Source organism: Falco biarmicus, chromosome 4, assembly GCF_023638135.1.
Source record: "Falco biarmicus isolate bFalBia1 chromosome 4, bFalBia1.pri, whole genome shotgun sequence".
NCBI lineage: Eukaryota > Metazoa > Chordata > Aves > Falconiformes > Falconidae > Falco > Falco biarmicus.
Window position 1 is genome coordinate 63,712,935 of NC_079291.1, and position 14,849 is coordinate 63,727,783.

Here is a 14,849-nt window from a genome sequence, read left to right on the forward strand (position 1 = left end):
TTGCTCACTCCTAGCAAGGGGAAACGGTGGAGGAGATGAAGACTGGAACATGAGAAAGCAGAGTCTGCGGGCAGTGGAGAGAGATGGGGCTGTCAGCAAACATCTTGTGGACTTTGCACAGCAATGAAACGCAAAGCTCACAGGCTGACGTGTCCCCTCAGTGAGCTCCAGAAATGCTGCGCTGCAGCTCCTAAAGGAGGCAGGCATGCCTGAGCTCAGCAGTCCAGAGCATCTCAGGCAGCTTACTGGAAGCCCAAGGGCTTTGCTTGACTTAACCAAGGAACAGAAATAAAAGCAACCCATGCCTCACCCTTGAATCATCTCTTCTCATGCCTGTGTCTGCCCCAGGGAAGGTGACCATGGGATCACAGCAGGTTACTAATGGAGTAAATGCGAAGATCAACTGTTTCCTGTTGCAGCAGATGAACACTTGCAGATGGGGTGCTTCAGTGTCACATGTGGCCTCTGGTCCCCAAAGGGACAATGTTGAGCTCTGACTCACCGCAGAGCAGGGAAAGGAGCTGTGCCTGACAGTGGAAGGGACTGATCCTCCAAATCCTCCACATACCTGCATGCTTTCTGCTCAACAGAAATCCAAAAAGGACTGGGACCACTGAGAAGCATGCAGCTGGAGAGGCCTCATCCACGTGCAGACCCAGCACACAGCTGGAACAAGAGCTGTAAGCTAGCAGCAGGGCTGCAGAGGAGTGGGGCTTCCTGGCTGCCACCTGGCACAGGAGATGGGGGTTATACCTGGGGATCACCAGAAGAATTCTGCCCCATCTCTTGACAATGCAGCATTTGCACAAAGGCTGCAGTTCCTGATGTGATGCTGCCTTTTGTGGGAAGTGCTGCCCAGTGCCACAGGGCTCCTTCACTCCAGCCAACACAACTCCCTTTCTCTTCCCCAAACATATTTCTCTGCTTCCTCCTACACCCTTCTCACACCCACCAACCTTCTTAGAACCGATTTTATCTCAGCTTTAAGTATGCAGCGTTTATACATTAAGAAGAATCACAGAAATGATCATGCAAACCTTTGCTCTGAAATTGCAATCTCCAGATTTTCAGTATTGTGACATTGCAGGCAGGTCTACCCCTGGGTAGGAGCTCCAAACATTGGTATTTTGACCTAGTATCTAAAGCCACACTTTAGATATCAAACACCCTCTTGGAAATTATAATTACCAGTTATCCCATGCAAACCACTTGCCACTTTGCTCACATTCATCTGTGCCACATTACAAGCCACATGAAGGTGTACCGTGTGGATAGTGCCGTTTCACCCATTTAGGTGATGCAATACAACCTATGAGACTTTCACCATCACCAGTGCAACTGGCCTACTTGGGCACTTCACACCCACAAACTAACTGACAATTTGCATTATTGACACTACTTGAGGATGTAGCCGCTGTCCATATACATGCCACCATTCAGAAAAGCACAGGACTAGTTTCTTGATTCCTGGTTCCTGCAATAAAAAATAATTTCATCAGATCTTCAGGGGACAGACAAGAACATCCATTCTCACCCCTACACACATCACAACCTGTAAAATCCACCATGTGACACCCACTAATCAGCTTTGATGAAGTCACTGAAGACTTCAAAACTGCACTTTAGCCTGTGAAGGGAATGAGATCAAAGGAGAGATTACACGCTGCCAGGGAATTTGTTAGACAAAAGGTTCCCAGGTGATGCTTGAATATGAAGTTTACATCACACAGACAAAACGCACAAAAAAATCTTTGCAGCGGTGCAGGCGCACTGAGGCAAGAGGCAAAAGCCACAATTTGTAGCTGGGCAAGTTCAGAGTGGACATTAGGATCTGCTTCTTCACTATGAGTGTCATACAATACTGGATCCAGTACCCAGAGAGGCTGTGCAAGATCTCCATTCCTGGGACATCTCAAGACTCAGCTAGACAAAGCCCACGGCTGGCCTGACCTGGCACTGCTAATAGACCTGTCTCAAGCGGCAGGTTGGAATACCTGAACTCCAGAGGTCTCCTCCGCCAAGGACTCCATGATAAGTCTGACTCAAGTAAGGAGGGGGATTCCTTCTAACCTCAAAGCTCAGAAGTGATAATTGTCTACATTTTTGCCAGCTTAACGGCACATTTTCGAAAACCATTGACAACCTCCTGCTCCCCGTGCCTTCCCAGCTTACTGTGGGCAATAAAGAAATAAGACCCAAGGTCTCCTGTGTTCACTGGCCAAAAACAAGGTGACTCAATCAGTTTAATAGCTTTAGAAGACTTCAGATAATTCTTACCTGTGCCTCAGTTTCCTCCCCCACTGATCTTGAAAACAGACAACAGGAAGCTTAATTGATGGTTTCAAACCAGGTTTTGAGATCTGAAGGTGAACAAGCACAGATGAAAAAGCAAAGCATTAACTACAATTGTCATTGTTTCTTATTGCTATTAAAAAGCCAAAACTTCCCCCACCCAGGCTCAGTCCTGCACTGCTGGGCCCTCTGCAAGTATAAAAATAAAAGGCAACTCCTATCTTGAAAATCACAGCAAACTTGAGAAGCAGCATGTTTCACCATCGCATATTTGCTGTAGCCAGGCAAGGGCTGCGAGCGGGAGAGCATGTCTTACTCATTGAGTAGTTACAGCAACCATGCTGCAGGGTAGAGAGATTTGCCAAGAAAACATCACAGCTTAGTGATGTTTTCACATCACAGACCCCACGTCCTGCTTCTCTGGAACTTCTTGACAACATCGGCGCTGCCAAGCCAGGAGCAGCCCTGCAGCAGTTGGCGCGCTGAGCCCCAGCACCCACGTACGGACTTTCCAACCGTGCCACTCGCTGCTCACGCAGCCGCTCTTTGGAAGAAGCCGAGCAGCAGCTGGCCCTGCACGTGCCCACCTAGGGGACAGATCCCCTGCCCCAGCACCCTCCTTCCACACTGCTCCAGTGCTACGGCTAAACCCGGGCTGACGCGTTTCACATGCCGCTGCAGATGACAGGCAAGGCCCACGCTGGAAGCCATGTCGCCGGCAGCACAGGCCCCCTGCGCCTTTGCTGCAGCACTTGGAGGAACGGCTGGCTCGCTCTCTGGCCAGGCCTCCCCAGCTCCCTGAAGCGAGGCAGCGCCTTCGGGTCACCATGGTGGCAAGCAGGACCTTCCAGCCCTGAGATTTAGCTGAAGGAAGGGACGGGCATGCAAATGGCAACAGGAGCGGTGCCTGCAGGCTGATGGGCTGAGCCCATTTCACAGCTGCAGATCCCCACAGACCTCCAGGGCCTGTCCCCCCCCGCACCCCACCATGCTGGGGGTCACGTCCCTGCCCACGGCAGCTGCAGGGCAATGCACCCCATGGCCCAGCCCCAGGGCCAAGGCGCTGGAGGGATAGGGTCCCCGAGAGACCCCGGCAGGCCTGGCCCCCCGGGGGGGGCAGACAGCAGCACTGCCACCCCACCGCCATCAGCGCCCCACAGGCCCTCACCTGCCTCCCTCACCCCACACACCCCTCCCACCTGCTCCCCACTGGCCAGGCCAGCACTCGCAGTGTCCCGATTGGCTCCTCTAGCTGCCCATCAGGCCCTGCAGGTATTTAAGCAGGGCGAGGCCCAGCATTGCCTGTCCTGTCAGCGCTGGGGAGTAGAGGAGGCAGGTAAGGTAGGGCTGGTGGGGAGCGATGTGGGGCTGATGTGGGATTGGGGCCAGGAGGGGACTCCCCAAGGTGGCCCCTTGCTTCCTGGGGGGGCTTGGTAGCCTCTTGGCTCAGGTGGCTCCTTGCAGCCCTCCCAGGGACGGTGGGTGGAGGGTGGGCTCCATCCTTAAAAGCCCTTGGCTCCTGCTCTAGGGAGCTCTAAGGCTCAAACCTACCTCCTGAGAGGCTGTGTTCCCCCAGCTGTGCCCCTAGGGCTTCTCCAGCTCCAGGGAAAGCTCGGTGCTATGGCTCTGCTGCTATCCCCATCTGTGGATGAGGGGGGGGGTGTCTCTTGGCTTTTTGAAGCCAAAATTGATGTCTTGCTGCATCTGCTGGGCCTTGGGGAAGAATTGAAAGGCTTCAAATCCTTCCCTAAAGGCTTATTCCTAGCCCTGAGATGACATCTTGGTAACACCAGGGGTCTCTGATCTGCGACTGAGCATGTGTCTGAAAGCTCTTTTCTGCTTGTTGTCTGCTGAAGATCAAAGCTGGGCAGGGGGGTCCACAGGAGGTGGCTCTCCACGCAGCTGTGCAGGGACAGTGTGTGCCATGTACCCCAGACCCCACCGCTGATGTGTGCTGATGCCAGGGGAAGCGGTATGTACTTTGGGAGGCAGGTGGATCAGCTGGGCATCCCCTTCCTGTTGACAGCGCTGCCAGACCTGCCTGTAGCTATTTCACATGACTGTTTGGTGTGGGCATGATAATAGTGTTAACAAAGGGGGGTGGCCTGAGCGACCAGGTAACCTCTTGCTTGCTCAAGAGCACAGTGTCTGTAGGGTTGGAGGCTGCAGCCACGCACAGCTTTGCTAGCTTGCTGGCAGCAGTACTTGGCAAACTGGCTTTGTGTTTCTCAAGACTGGCAGGGTTCTTAAATGTGGTCATGACTACCTGAAACTGTGCATGGCTGTGAAGGACTTAAATTACTGAAGCTTGTTCTGCTGAAACTTCCAGATAAAATATACGCCAAAGAGCAAGCAGCATGCTTGTTGCAGCTTCTGGCTGAAAAGAAGTCTGTCCTCATGGAAAAACTGGTGAATGGAAAGTACTAGAAAGCTGAGAAGCTGTTTTAATTAAACTCCTTCCCCTCTTTCCTAAAATCTCCAAATTCCAGTAGTTTGGATAGTTTATACACTCACTGTCCCAAGGAATTACTGAGCTGGTAACAGCCATTGGCTGTGGTGCTTAACTTCCTTTGGAAGTGGGGAGCGGGGGGGAAACCTGCCTCCACCTGCAAAAGTGGCTTTAGTCTTTGAGATTCCCTAATGCTGATGGCTTCTCCAGAAAGGCTAGATGGGCACCTCTGCCAGCAATTTTGAAAGTAGTGTCTTAAGGTCCAAGCTGAAAACAATCAGATCCTCCTCCTAAAGCTAACTCTGCCCTCGGAGCACTTGCAAGCGACTCCCTGGGTGACGGGCAGTGCCATTCCCCGCTGCAGCAGGCACCCAGTGACCCAGTCCTGCTGACAGTTCATGGTAACTGGGGTATCGGTGGCAAATCTTGAAAAGAATGTAAATAACTACTTCAACCACAAATTAATGCCTCTCCTGTGATTGGCCCTCCCTGCTTCTATCTAAAGCACTAAATTTAGCTTTGTTTTCCTAAATGGTCATTAAGGAATTGCTAGTTAGGCTACTGAACCAGGCATCCTAGCTATAGCTCCATCTGTCTTCCCAAGGTAAAAGACATTTAGAAGGGAGAAAAGCTTCCTGAACACCAAGATCCTACCTCTACGTCTGCAGGACAACATATCAGTGGGCCATCTTCATGGAGCAAAGTTTATTCCCACAGGAAAAATTAAAACCTTACGCAAGTTAAAGAATTAGCTTTATGGTTGTTGTCAGTGATGGAAATCAAGGGAGGTGTTTTACCCCAGCAGGAGAGTACAGCTCTGTCAGGCTAGCATGTTGTGCTGGCTGTGACAGGCTGGCTGAGGCAGGGAGAACAGGTAACAGCTTGACAGTTCTGGGGCCGATGCCCTGGCTGTTTCACTGAGTTCAGACTTGTGCCAGATTGGGCAATAATCAGCAGTTGTGTTATTGTGCCATGCTAGAAATGTGCACTGAAGAGTTTCATCTTTCTGAAACTACCTGTTTCAAGAACTTTCTCCAGCAGTGACTTAGTATTTCTGATGTCGCAATGGTATGAAATCATCTGATCATTGTTTTCATACAAAGCAAACTGTAATGCTGTTCTTGCTCTTCTGCCTGGTGGTTTCCATGCGTGGGCTCTGCCTGCTGGGACTCCCACTTGCAACTAACCTGGCCTGAAGCTGTGCCTTTCTCCAAAAGATTTTGAAACTGACCCAGCATTGCTACGCGGTGTGCTTTCCTGCAATCTCTGAAGCAAATCAAGGTCTGCTCAGCACTTTTGCAGGGCAAAGAAAATAAAACCATGCTGTGGGCTCACGAAGACTTGCCAGTGCCACAAATACTGGCATTGCAACATACTCCAATTCCTCCTACACAGAGAAGAACAAATCATGTCCTAACATGATTGTGCTGCAAGGATTGTCACTGACACAGTTGCATCCAAAATTAAGATGGGCTCCTAGTGCTTCAGAGGTTGATTCTAACCTTGTACTGGTTCTTACATCAGTGAAGACGTTACTCCTGACTTATGCCAGCAGCTAGAGTATTTTTGTTGTTGGTTTTTTGCTGCAGTGTCTCTCTGCTAACCCTGACAGCAAGGCCAGCAAGACACTCTGCAGTCTGAGGTTTTTCCCACCTGTCTAGAAGAAAAATAACTGAGCCAAGGGGGTTGTTTGTAATGGTGTTGAAATAGCTGTGCTTTGCCCTGTGACAGGGCTGCAGACTGGTTCAGCCTATTTGGCTTCAAATAAACCAGTAAACTTGCCCTAAAGCACAGCAAGAAGAATAACCACTAACTGAACAAATGCTGTGGACTTTGGGACTGAGGCCTTATGTTCAAACCCTGCTTTTGTTTGGAGCACTTCTTTAGGAGCTCTCCCAAGACGAATAAAGTTAAGCTGTATTTTTGCTGTGCTGTTAATTAGGCAGCCCCTGGGCAGGGTGGCTCTCACAAGAGTGCTGGCTCTGGGCTCCTCACTTGAGAGGCTGGATGTCCTAACTTTTTTGACAACTTCTGCTGTAGATATTTAGCACTCCATATCTCTGCCTTGCTTGGATCTCACTGAAATGCTGACTAATTACATGATTAATGCAGCAATACTTGACATCCTGCCAAGCTACCTCCTGAGATGTCTCCCTTAGCTCTAGCCATAGTCACTCCAGGGCTAACGAATGCTTGTTTCGCTACTTCTTCCCCCGCTCTCTGTTCCTGTTTCCACAGCAAAATAAAAACCGAGCACAAGAAACAAGACAATAGTCTGTCACAAATCAGATGGCAAGGTTTTCTTTTTTTTTTCTTGGGTAGAGTCCACCAGTGTGCCTGGAGCAGTGCTTGGCCTGAGAATCTAGTTTGTAAGGAATTTTGGTTTGGGGTGTTTTCTATTGGAAAATGCCACAGCAATTCTAAGAATAGGAATTAACCAGCAAAAGAAAGAAAAGCAGATGCTGCACTGAAGAGCAAAATGCTGAAATCCCTGCTGTGCCTGACTAAGGCTCAGAAGTAATCCTGGATTTATCGCATGACACTGGGGTGTCCAGATACCAACCTAGGTCTATGCTGGGGAAGCCAATACATGTTCAAGATATTGCCCAATTCTTATACTTGAACCTTTTTAATCCCATTATGTAATGAAAATACTTCTGAGACTTGGTTTCACAGGAAGTGAGGAGAGATTTCCTGCCTAGCTGCTCAGTAGGATGGGACTGCAAGTGGCAAGGTAGCCATCAGAATGCTGCAGCTGAGAAACTGGGCTCACTCTTCTAGAAAAACTTCAAAGGATTTCCTTATCCTTCCCAGAGCTGTGAGACTGTGGAGTTGGCAGTGGTGGTGGGGAAGCCGATAAGTCACCCACTATGAACACAGGTATAGGAGGAGAAGTCTAAAATGACTCAATCTTAATGTCCTTTGCAAAGGATATTCCAGAGGAAAGGGGGCTATGAACACTGAAGGTTTTCAAGAAAGTAAAGTATGCTTATTGCTGTTTCAGTGTCTCTGGCCCTGACACCTTTCTGGAGGGGAGCTGAAGTCCTGACAGTCTTTCCCCTGACCCCACCCACCCGCCAAAGAGGAAAACTAAGCCACTGTAAAACCCATCCCTACTTCAAAAGAAGTGGGGGAAATCTGAGGGCTTTTCCCCCTGAAAGGGTATTACGCAATTTCAGACAGTTTTTTTTCAAAATAAATATTTCTGGTTTTAAACTCAATTATTAAACTGTTTGAGCTTGCCACATTTTGAAAATTTAAACAATTACTTATAGTACTGACATAACAAGACCTGCTGCAGCTGCATTTCAGCAGGGCTTGTTAGGAGGACAGTAATCTGTCATGACTGAGTGAGACACCATTCAGGGATTCCACCATGAGCCCTGCTTCTGCAGGGTGTGTCTTTCCTTCAAGTGCCCCCTGGCCAGCAAAGAGCCCCTGCAGTGGGAAGCTGAACAGAAGTATCTGTAGCAGAGTGTACTGGCCTTGCAAGGCCAGGTTTTGGGGGCAGGGGGGCTGCAGGGGTGGCTTCTGTGAGAAGCTGCTAAAGCTTCTCCTATGTCTGATGAAGCCAACGCCAGCTGGCTCCAAGATGGACCTGCTGCTGGCCAAGGCTGAGCCCATAAGCCCGTGCAGAATGATGGATGTGCTCCAGCTAGGTTCCCTGGCAGCCTGTGGTGAAGCAGACTGTCCCCCTCAGCCCATGGAGGTCCATGGTGGAGCCGACACCCACCTGCAGCCCCTGGAGGACCCCACACCAAAGCAGGGGCTCCTGGCAGGACCTGTAGCCCTGTGGGGAGCCCTGGCTGGAGCAGATTTTCTGGCAGGACTTGTGACCTTGCAGGGGACCCATGCTGGAGCAGTGTGTGCCTGAGGGACTGCACCCCGTTTGAGGGACCCAAGCTGGAGCATTTTGTGGAGCAATGTCTCCTGTGGGAGAGACCCCAGGCTGGAGCAGGGGAAGAGTGTGAGAGGTCCTCCTGAGGAGGGAGGAGAGGAGCAGCAGAGACTGTGTGATGAACTGGCCGCAGCCCCCATTCCCTGTCCCCCCTGTGCTGCCCTGCCCAGGGGGAGGAGATGGAGAAATCAGGAGTGAAGTTAAGCCTGGGAAGAAGGGAGGGAAGGTGGTTTAAGATTTGGTTTTGTTTCTTATTGCCCTACTCTGGTAATAAATGTAATTTTCCCCAAGTCAAGTCTGTTTGGCCTGTGATGGTAATTGGTGAATAATCTCTCCCTGTCCTTATCTTGACCCAGAAGCCTTTCATTCTATTTTCTCTCCCCTGTCCAGCTGAGGAGGGGAGTGAGTGGCTGTGGTGGGCACTTGGTCTCCAGCCAGGATCAGCCCACTGCACAGAAAATGCATAACAGATAAGATAGTTCTCACCCACTTCCAACCTGCAACTCTGAAGCTAGTCACATGTTACCAGCAACAAAATAAGTAGGATGATGATTTAGCTTAATGTATTTGGCTGTTCAGGGATTGAGGGAGGTGACTGAGTACAGTCTTTGCCCTACATAAATACTTGCACATCATAAATCATGCAGCCTTTCCAATGTCTTCACACCCTTGCAAGAAAGATTAGTGCTGCTACAATAATGTTCTCGGGACATGTGGAATGATGGATCCCAACTTTGTTGCCCTCTGATTTTTCACCAGTTTTGCTAGGACTTGAATTCCACTGGAGGAAATCAAGTTGTGCTTGTGCTGTTATACTCTTGGTTTTCCTTTCAGCTGCGGTTGAATTCAGCATGGCATCAGAAAAGAGCACAAAGAAAGATGTGCTGAAGGCTGAGGAACAGCAGCAAGTGGTAGGTGCCAGGGCAGCTACTGCTCTAACATGCAGCAGTTAAACTACCTCATGACAGATACACTGGTAAACTAACTCCCAGTGCCTCAAAACCAGGCTGGGAGTAACAGAAAGATTAACCATATGAAACTGTGGCTAAATCTAAACTTGGTTAGTACAGAACTAACTTTTTTGCTTAAGAGAAAACTTCAGGGCTGGCTCAAATAATGCAAATAATTCTGAAACATGAGCTGTTATAGGTCCTATTTCCACATCAGGGGTTGGTGCTGAAACCTGGTTTGACTCAGAATTTGTGAGCTCAGAGCCTGAACTTTTAATCCTGTCTTGTCACTGATGTCCTAGTAGTCTTTGAGTCTTCAACTGAGTTTAAGAAGGATGAGGAAGATGGACTGGATGCCGGCTTAGGACCTTTCAGGATAGACACATGGCTTGTATTCGCTCAGCAGCTTAAGGCTGGGTCTCTAATGTCACTTATTCTTTTGGGTTTTAGAGTGCTGTCAATCGGGTAACCAGCTTGCCCTTGCTCAACTCTGCATTTAACCTGGTCTCGTCTGCCTACAACTATACCAAGGAGACCCATCCTTACCTCAGTGGTGTCTGCAATGTGGCTGAGACTGTGGCTGCTGTTGCAGTAGGTAGCGTGGTTGGTGGGGCACAGCCCATCCTGAATCAATTTGAGCCACAAAGTAAGTGAGGAGGCTGGGGTGACCCTGTCTACGCTAGAGGAATAGGTGTGGAGGGAGTTTCATGTGCCTGTTGGGTGATATCCATCTCCTATAGCACACTGTTGTAATTAATTGTAGCACCAAGTCTTCCACTCAGCACCTCCCAGCTGCTCAATGAACCTACTGAATTTCATGGATATGAAACCATTATGAGCAGAAACAAAGTCTGGCTGTTTGTCTGTGGTTGCTTTAAGTCACTAAACAAAAACTCCCTGCTTTCTCCTGTATCACTCCAAGTTATGAGCATCCCAACTGGTATTAGCAGTGCCCGTCTTGGACATAGCTCAGTCTCCCATCCCAACACTTTTCAACCCTTTAAACAAACTGCCCTGCCCTGCAGGGACAAGTATTGCGCTCCAGTGGAGCAACGTACTGCCAACAGCTAGAAAACTGGAGAAGCAAAATGGAGACTACTCGAACCTGTCACGTTGTAGGGTCTGTTCACTTTTTAACAAGACCCCTCACCCCAAAATGGTGATTATTTTCTTTGGCTTGCTTTCGTGAGTGCATTCTGAATTGGCTATTGTAGGGTCAAAAACCCCTCTCTAAACTGAAGAATAAACTGGTACCTGTTGTCTTTTCTAGTTGCACTTGTAAATGAATATGCCTGTAAAGGACTGGATCAGCTGGAAGAGAACTTGCCTTTTCTTCAACAGCCAGCAGATAAGGTAAAGTAAAAGCCTGGGGAAGCTATGACTTGATCTCTTGCTTGACGGAATTGTTACAAGTACAGAAGAATATGCAGAAATAAACTTCAGCAGCACTGCTTTGTCAGGTCAGTCCCTGGTATGGGCTGGAGGAGGCACTGCTAGCTGATGAAAGCTGGAGAGATGCCTTCAGCATGTGGAAGTGAACATGTCCATGTAAACATAGGTGTACTGACTTCCCCAGCTCTCTCACAAGACTGCAAATGTAACTTAATCATATGTAAAAGCTACTTTAGGGAGGCAAAATCTATTTCAGGGAAAGAAATACTTTTCTCTGCTTCTGCCTGTTGTAGGTAATCTCTGACACCAAGCAGCTGGTTTCCACCAAAGTGACATCTGCTATGGATGCTGCCTGTGAGGCAAAAGAAGCAATGGCTGATAAAGTGACTGAAGCTGTGGACCTAACTAAAAATGTTGTTGGTGACAGTGTCAAGATGACCAGGTCAATGGTCACCTCCACTGTTAACAGTGCTGTGGGGGCTGCCCAGGGTGCCAAGGACCTCGTGACTAACAAGGTGACCGAGGCAGTGGACCTCAGTAAACACATTGTGGAGGACAGTGTTGGACTGACCAAGTCTGCAGTCGCTTCTACTATTGTCAGTGCTGTAGAGGCTGCCCAGGGTGCCAAGGACCTCGTGACTAACAAGGTGACCGAGGCAGTGGACCTCAGTAAACACATTGTGGAGGACAGTGTTGGACTGACCAAGTCTGCAGTCGCTTCTACTATTGTCAGTGCTGTAGAGGCTGCCCAGGGTGCCAAGGACCTCGTGACTAACAAGGTGACCGAGGCAGTAGACCTCGGTAAACACATTGTGGAGGACAGTGTTGGACTGACCAAGTCTGCAGTCGCTTCTACTATTACTGCTGCTGTAGGGGCTGCCCAGGGTGCAAAGGATCTTGTGACCAACACAGTGACTGAAGCAATGGACCTAACGAAAGGGGCTGTTCAAGATGGTGTTGAGAAGACCAAATCAATGGTCACTTCTACAGTCACTACAGCTCTGGATGCTGCATATGGCACCATTACTAGCAAAATAAATACAGCCTTGGAGCAGAGCAGAGAAGCTATCCAAGAGAGTGTGGAGATGACTAATTCAGTGGTGACCAACAGCATGAGCAAAGCCAAGGCAGTGAGCCAAGCAGTGGCAGGTGGTGTGGGATCTGTCCTGGGTATATCAGAAGATCTGGTGGATCACTACCTCCCAATGACAGAGGAGGAACTAGGTGAGAAAATGCTTAGCTGGCAGTTGTAAACACAAATCCTTTCCCACATGACTAGAGCACCTGACACTGCAAGATTCCTCTTCTGAAGTAGACAGGTAGCTCTGAATTTGTCACCAAGTTGGCTGTCTGTCAACACTGGCTTGCCACGTGGTATGGGACAGAGATCAAGCATTTTCTAACTGGCCCTTGCCCATAAGCCTCAAGACAAGCAAATATGTGGGTGCACACTTCAACCTATCTGTCAAGTCTGTTTATCTGAAGAGAACACATTGAGCAGGGACCAGCCTGCCTTTAATACCTGAGCAACTACAAACCTCTACTGTTTACACAGCAAGCTTCAGCCTTATGTTTTTCAATGAGTGACCTTACCTCTTCCCCTCCCTTACAGCTGGGAGTGGAGCACAGCTGCATCTCTGTTCTTGTTTCCTCCAGGTAAACTGGCCACCGCTGTCGAGGGATTTTGTATGGCTTCTGTGGAGGAGCAGAAACAGCAACAGAGTTACTTTGTGCGTCTGGGTTCCCTCTCTAACAAAGTCCGCCACCGAGCCTACCAGCACTCCCTGAACAAACTGCAGTGCATTAAGCAAAGCACCCAGGATACTCTCTCACGACTACAGCTGGCATTAAAACTGGTACAAACATGCTTTTTTTTCTTTTTCCTTCTGTTTGTAGTCTTCCTGCCCTACTATCCAGATGGAAGCTCTCCCTCCATCCTGCACCAGCTGCCTGTCATCTTGGATCCCTCCCTGGGAGGGAAGCGCTTGTGCTTCTCTGATTGTGTGTGCTTGCAATACAGCTGTTCCTCTCATTTTTCCCGATCAGATTGAATCTGTGAAACAGGAGGTTGGCCAGAAGCTCCTGGACGGGCAGGAGAAGCTCCATCAGCTGTGGGTGGACTGGAGCCTGACCCAACCCAAAGGAAACCAAGTTAAAACTGCCTCCCAGCCAGAGGTATCCCTAGGAGGGCATGTTTAATCAGGCCTCTTGTGGATGTTTTACATCTCGTCTGCTCTAGTAACTGAGCTATATCTCTTTCCCAGCAGGTAGAGTCACGGACTCTAGCTATGCTGCGTATCATCACCCAGCAGCTACAACCTGTTTATGAGAATCTGAAGGCCAGCATCCAAGGCCTCCCCAGCAACATCCAAGAAGCTGTGAATCAGGCCACTCGAAATATCCACAAGCTCCATAGTTCTTTTTCCAGTGCTGTATCTTTCCAGGACCTCTCTAGCACCACCCTGACCCAGAGCCAGGACCGTGTGGCAGAGGCCCGGAGGTCCCTAGATGACCTTTTTGAGTATGTAACTCAGAACACCCCTCTAAACTGGCTTGTGGGTCCCTTCAGGGCAATAGCTAAAGTGTCACAGGATAGCAGAAAGCAGAAGAAAGATACAGTGACAGATATAAAATCATCTGTGTTGGAAGAGGCTACATCATCAAAGGAGATGGCTAAAACACCCAAAGAACCAAAGGGAGCAAACAGGACCCTGGGGGAAGGGTGTGAAGTGCTAGAGAAGCTGGAAGAGAGGGCAAAGAAAGACACAGACGTTGCAGAGGCTGCAAAGGAAATAAAAATGAATGCACCAGTGGAAGAAGTCTGAAAAATTCCTGCTCTTCTGGTCAAGGCTCCCTGGCTAGAACAGCACTTTGTCTTTTAATTATGTGTCCAACTGCCAGTTGAACAGGAGTGGCACTGTTAGCACTCTTGCTGTCCCAGGCTGTTCACAGTAAGATATAGCTTGCAAGGAGGCTTGATAGCCAGGGTGGGGTGATTCTGTAGCTTGATTTACTAATTTTTTTAAATCATGTTGCTGCACTGAAAGGGAAGATGGGGACCTGTACTTCAGCTTTTTAAGTCAGCCTAGCTGCATGTGTGAATAGCCAATTCCTGCTGAGACAAGTTGTGGGAGAGAAGAAGTGGTCTCAACTTATTTTTAATGTTGAATTTTCTTTTTCAATTCATCCAAGCTGCAGAGATCTTGGGAGGATGATGCGCTTGACCTTTGATACCATTTCTCTCCTTCTACAAGTTTAAAAATGTGTTACAGACATGCCTTCCCTTCTGCCTGTTGTGTTTCCGCTGAGCTCAGCCCTGCAGCAGACCAGAAACAGCTGGGGGCAAGAGATTCTTCTCAAAAATATTTTACGGATTGGTCAAACACTTTTTCTTTCATAGAGAAGCACTTAGCAAAGTGGGACTTTCTTTTAAGCAAGCCAGCTTGCAGTGGGATTACTTTTTCTAGCTGTGTGAATGACTTCAGGGATCATCTATTTGTGTGTAAGTAACTCCATGCGTGAAATGCTTTGCAGCCACGTGAGATGGCTTTTGCCAGGAGTTACTCTGCTGTGGCAAAGGGATATCCTATTATTAAAATAGGGGTGACAGGTGCTGGCTGTTTTCCCAGCAAACAATGCTTTGTAATAATTTCCAATGTAACTTATTGTGGTAACTTAAGTCCTAGCATGGTCCCTGGGCTAAGGCTGAATAATGGCAAGCAGACATCAGAATAAAGTGTGACCTGTGTTCAAATACCAGTTTCTTGTGCGTTTCTAAGCCTGCAGTGTCCTGTTCTCCCCTGGGCCTGAGCGAGAAGCTCGTATTTAACAAGTCACCTCTCCAACAGCTTGTGTGTTCCCGCAGCTG

General features: G+C 48.8%; 3 protein-coding genes across 3 annotated transcripts; all 3 read left to right on the forward strand.

Moving 5' to 3' along the window:
- The first annotated feature begins 9,476 nt into the window (after positions 1-9,476).
- Positions 9,477-10,299, forward strand: LOC130147932 (perilipin-3-like). The gene is made up of 2 exons (XM_056335853.1): positions 9,477-9,550; positions 10,040-10,299. Exons 1-2 carry the CDS (start codon positions 9,491-9,493, stop codon positions 10,241-10,243), a joined length of 264 nt encoding a protein of 87 aa, XP_056191828.1. The 5' UTR covers positions 9,477-9,490; the 3' UTR covers positions 10,244-10,299.
- A 986-nt stretch (positions 10,300-11,285) lies between these two features.
- LOC130147929 (perilipin-2-like) lies at positions 11,286-12,245 on the forward strand. Its single transcript, XM_056335848.1, has one exon. The coding sequence runs from the start codon at positions 11,323-11,325 to the stop codon at positions 12,232-12,234; it is 912 nt and encodes a 303-aa protein (XP_056191823.1). The 5' UTR covers positions 11,286-11,322; the 3' UTR covers positions 12,235-12,245.
- A 174-nt stretch (positions 12,246-12,419) lies between these two features.
- LOC130147624 (perilipin-3-like) lies at positions 12,420-14,771 on the forward strand. Its single transcript, XM_056335063.1, has 4 exons — positions 12,420-12,450; positions 12,566-12,837; positions 13,028-13,156; positions 13,249-14,771. Exons 1-4 carry the CDS (start codon positions 12,420-12,422, stop codon positions 13,804-13,806), a joined length of 990 nt encoding a protein of 329 aa, XP_056191038.1. The 3' UTR covers positions 13,807-14,771.
- Positions 14,772-14,849: the final 78 nt, after the last annotated feature.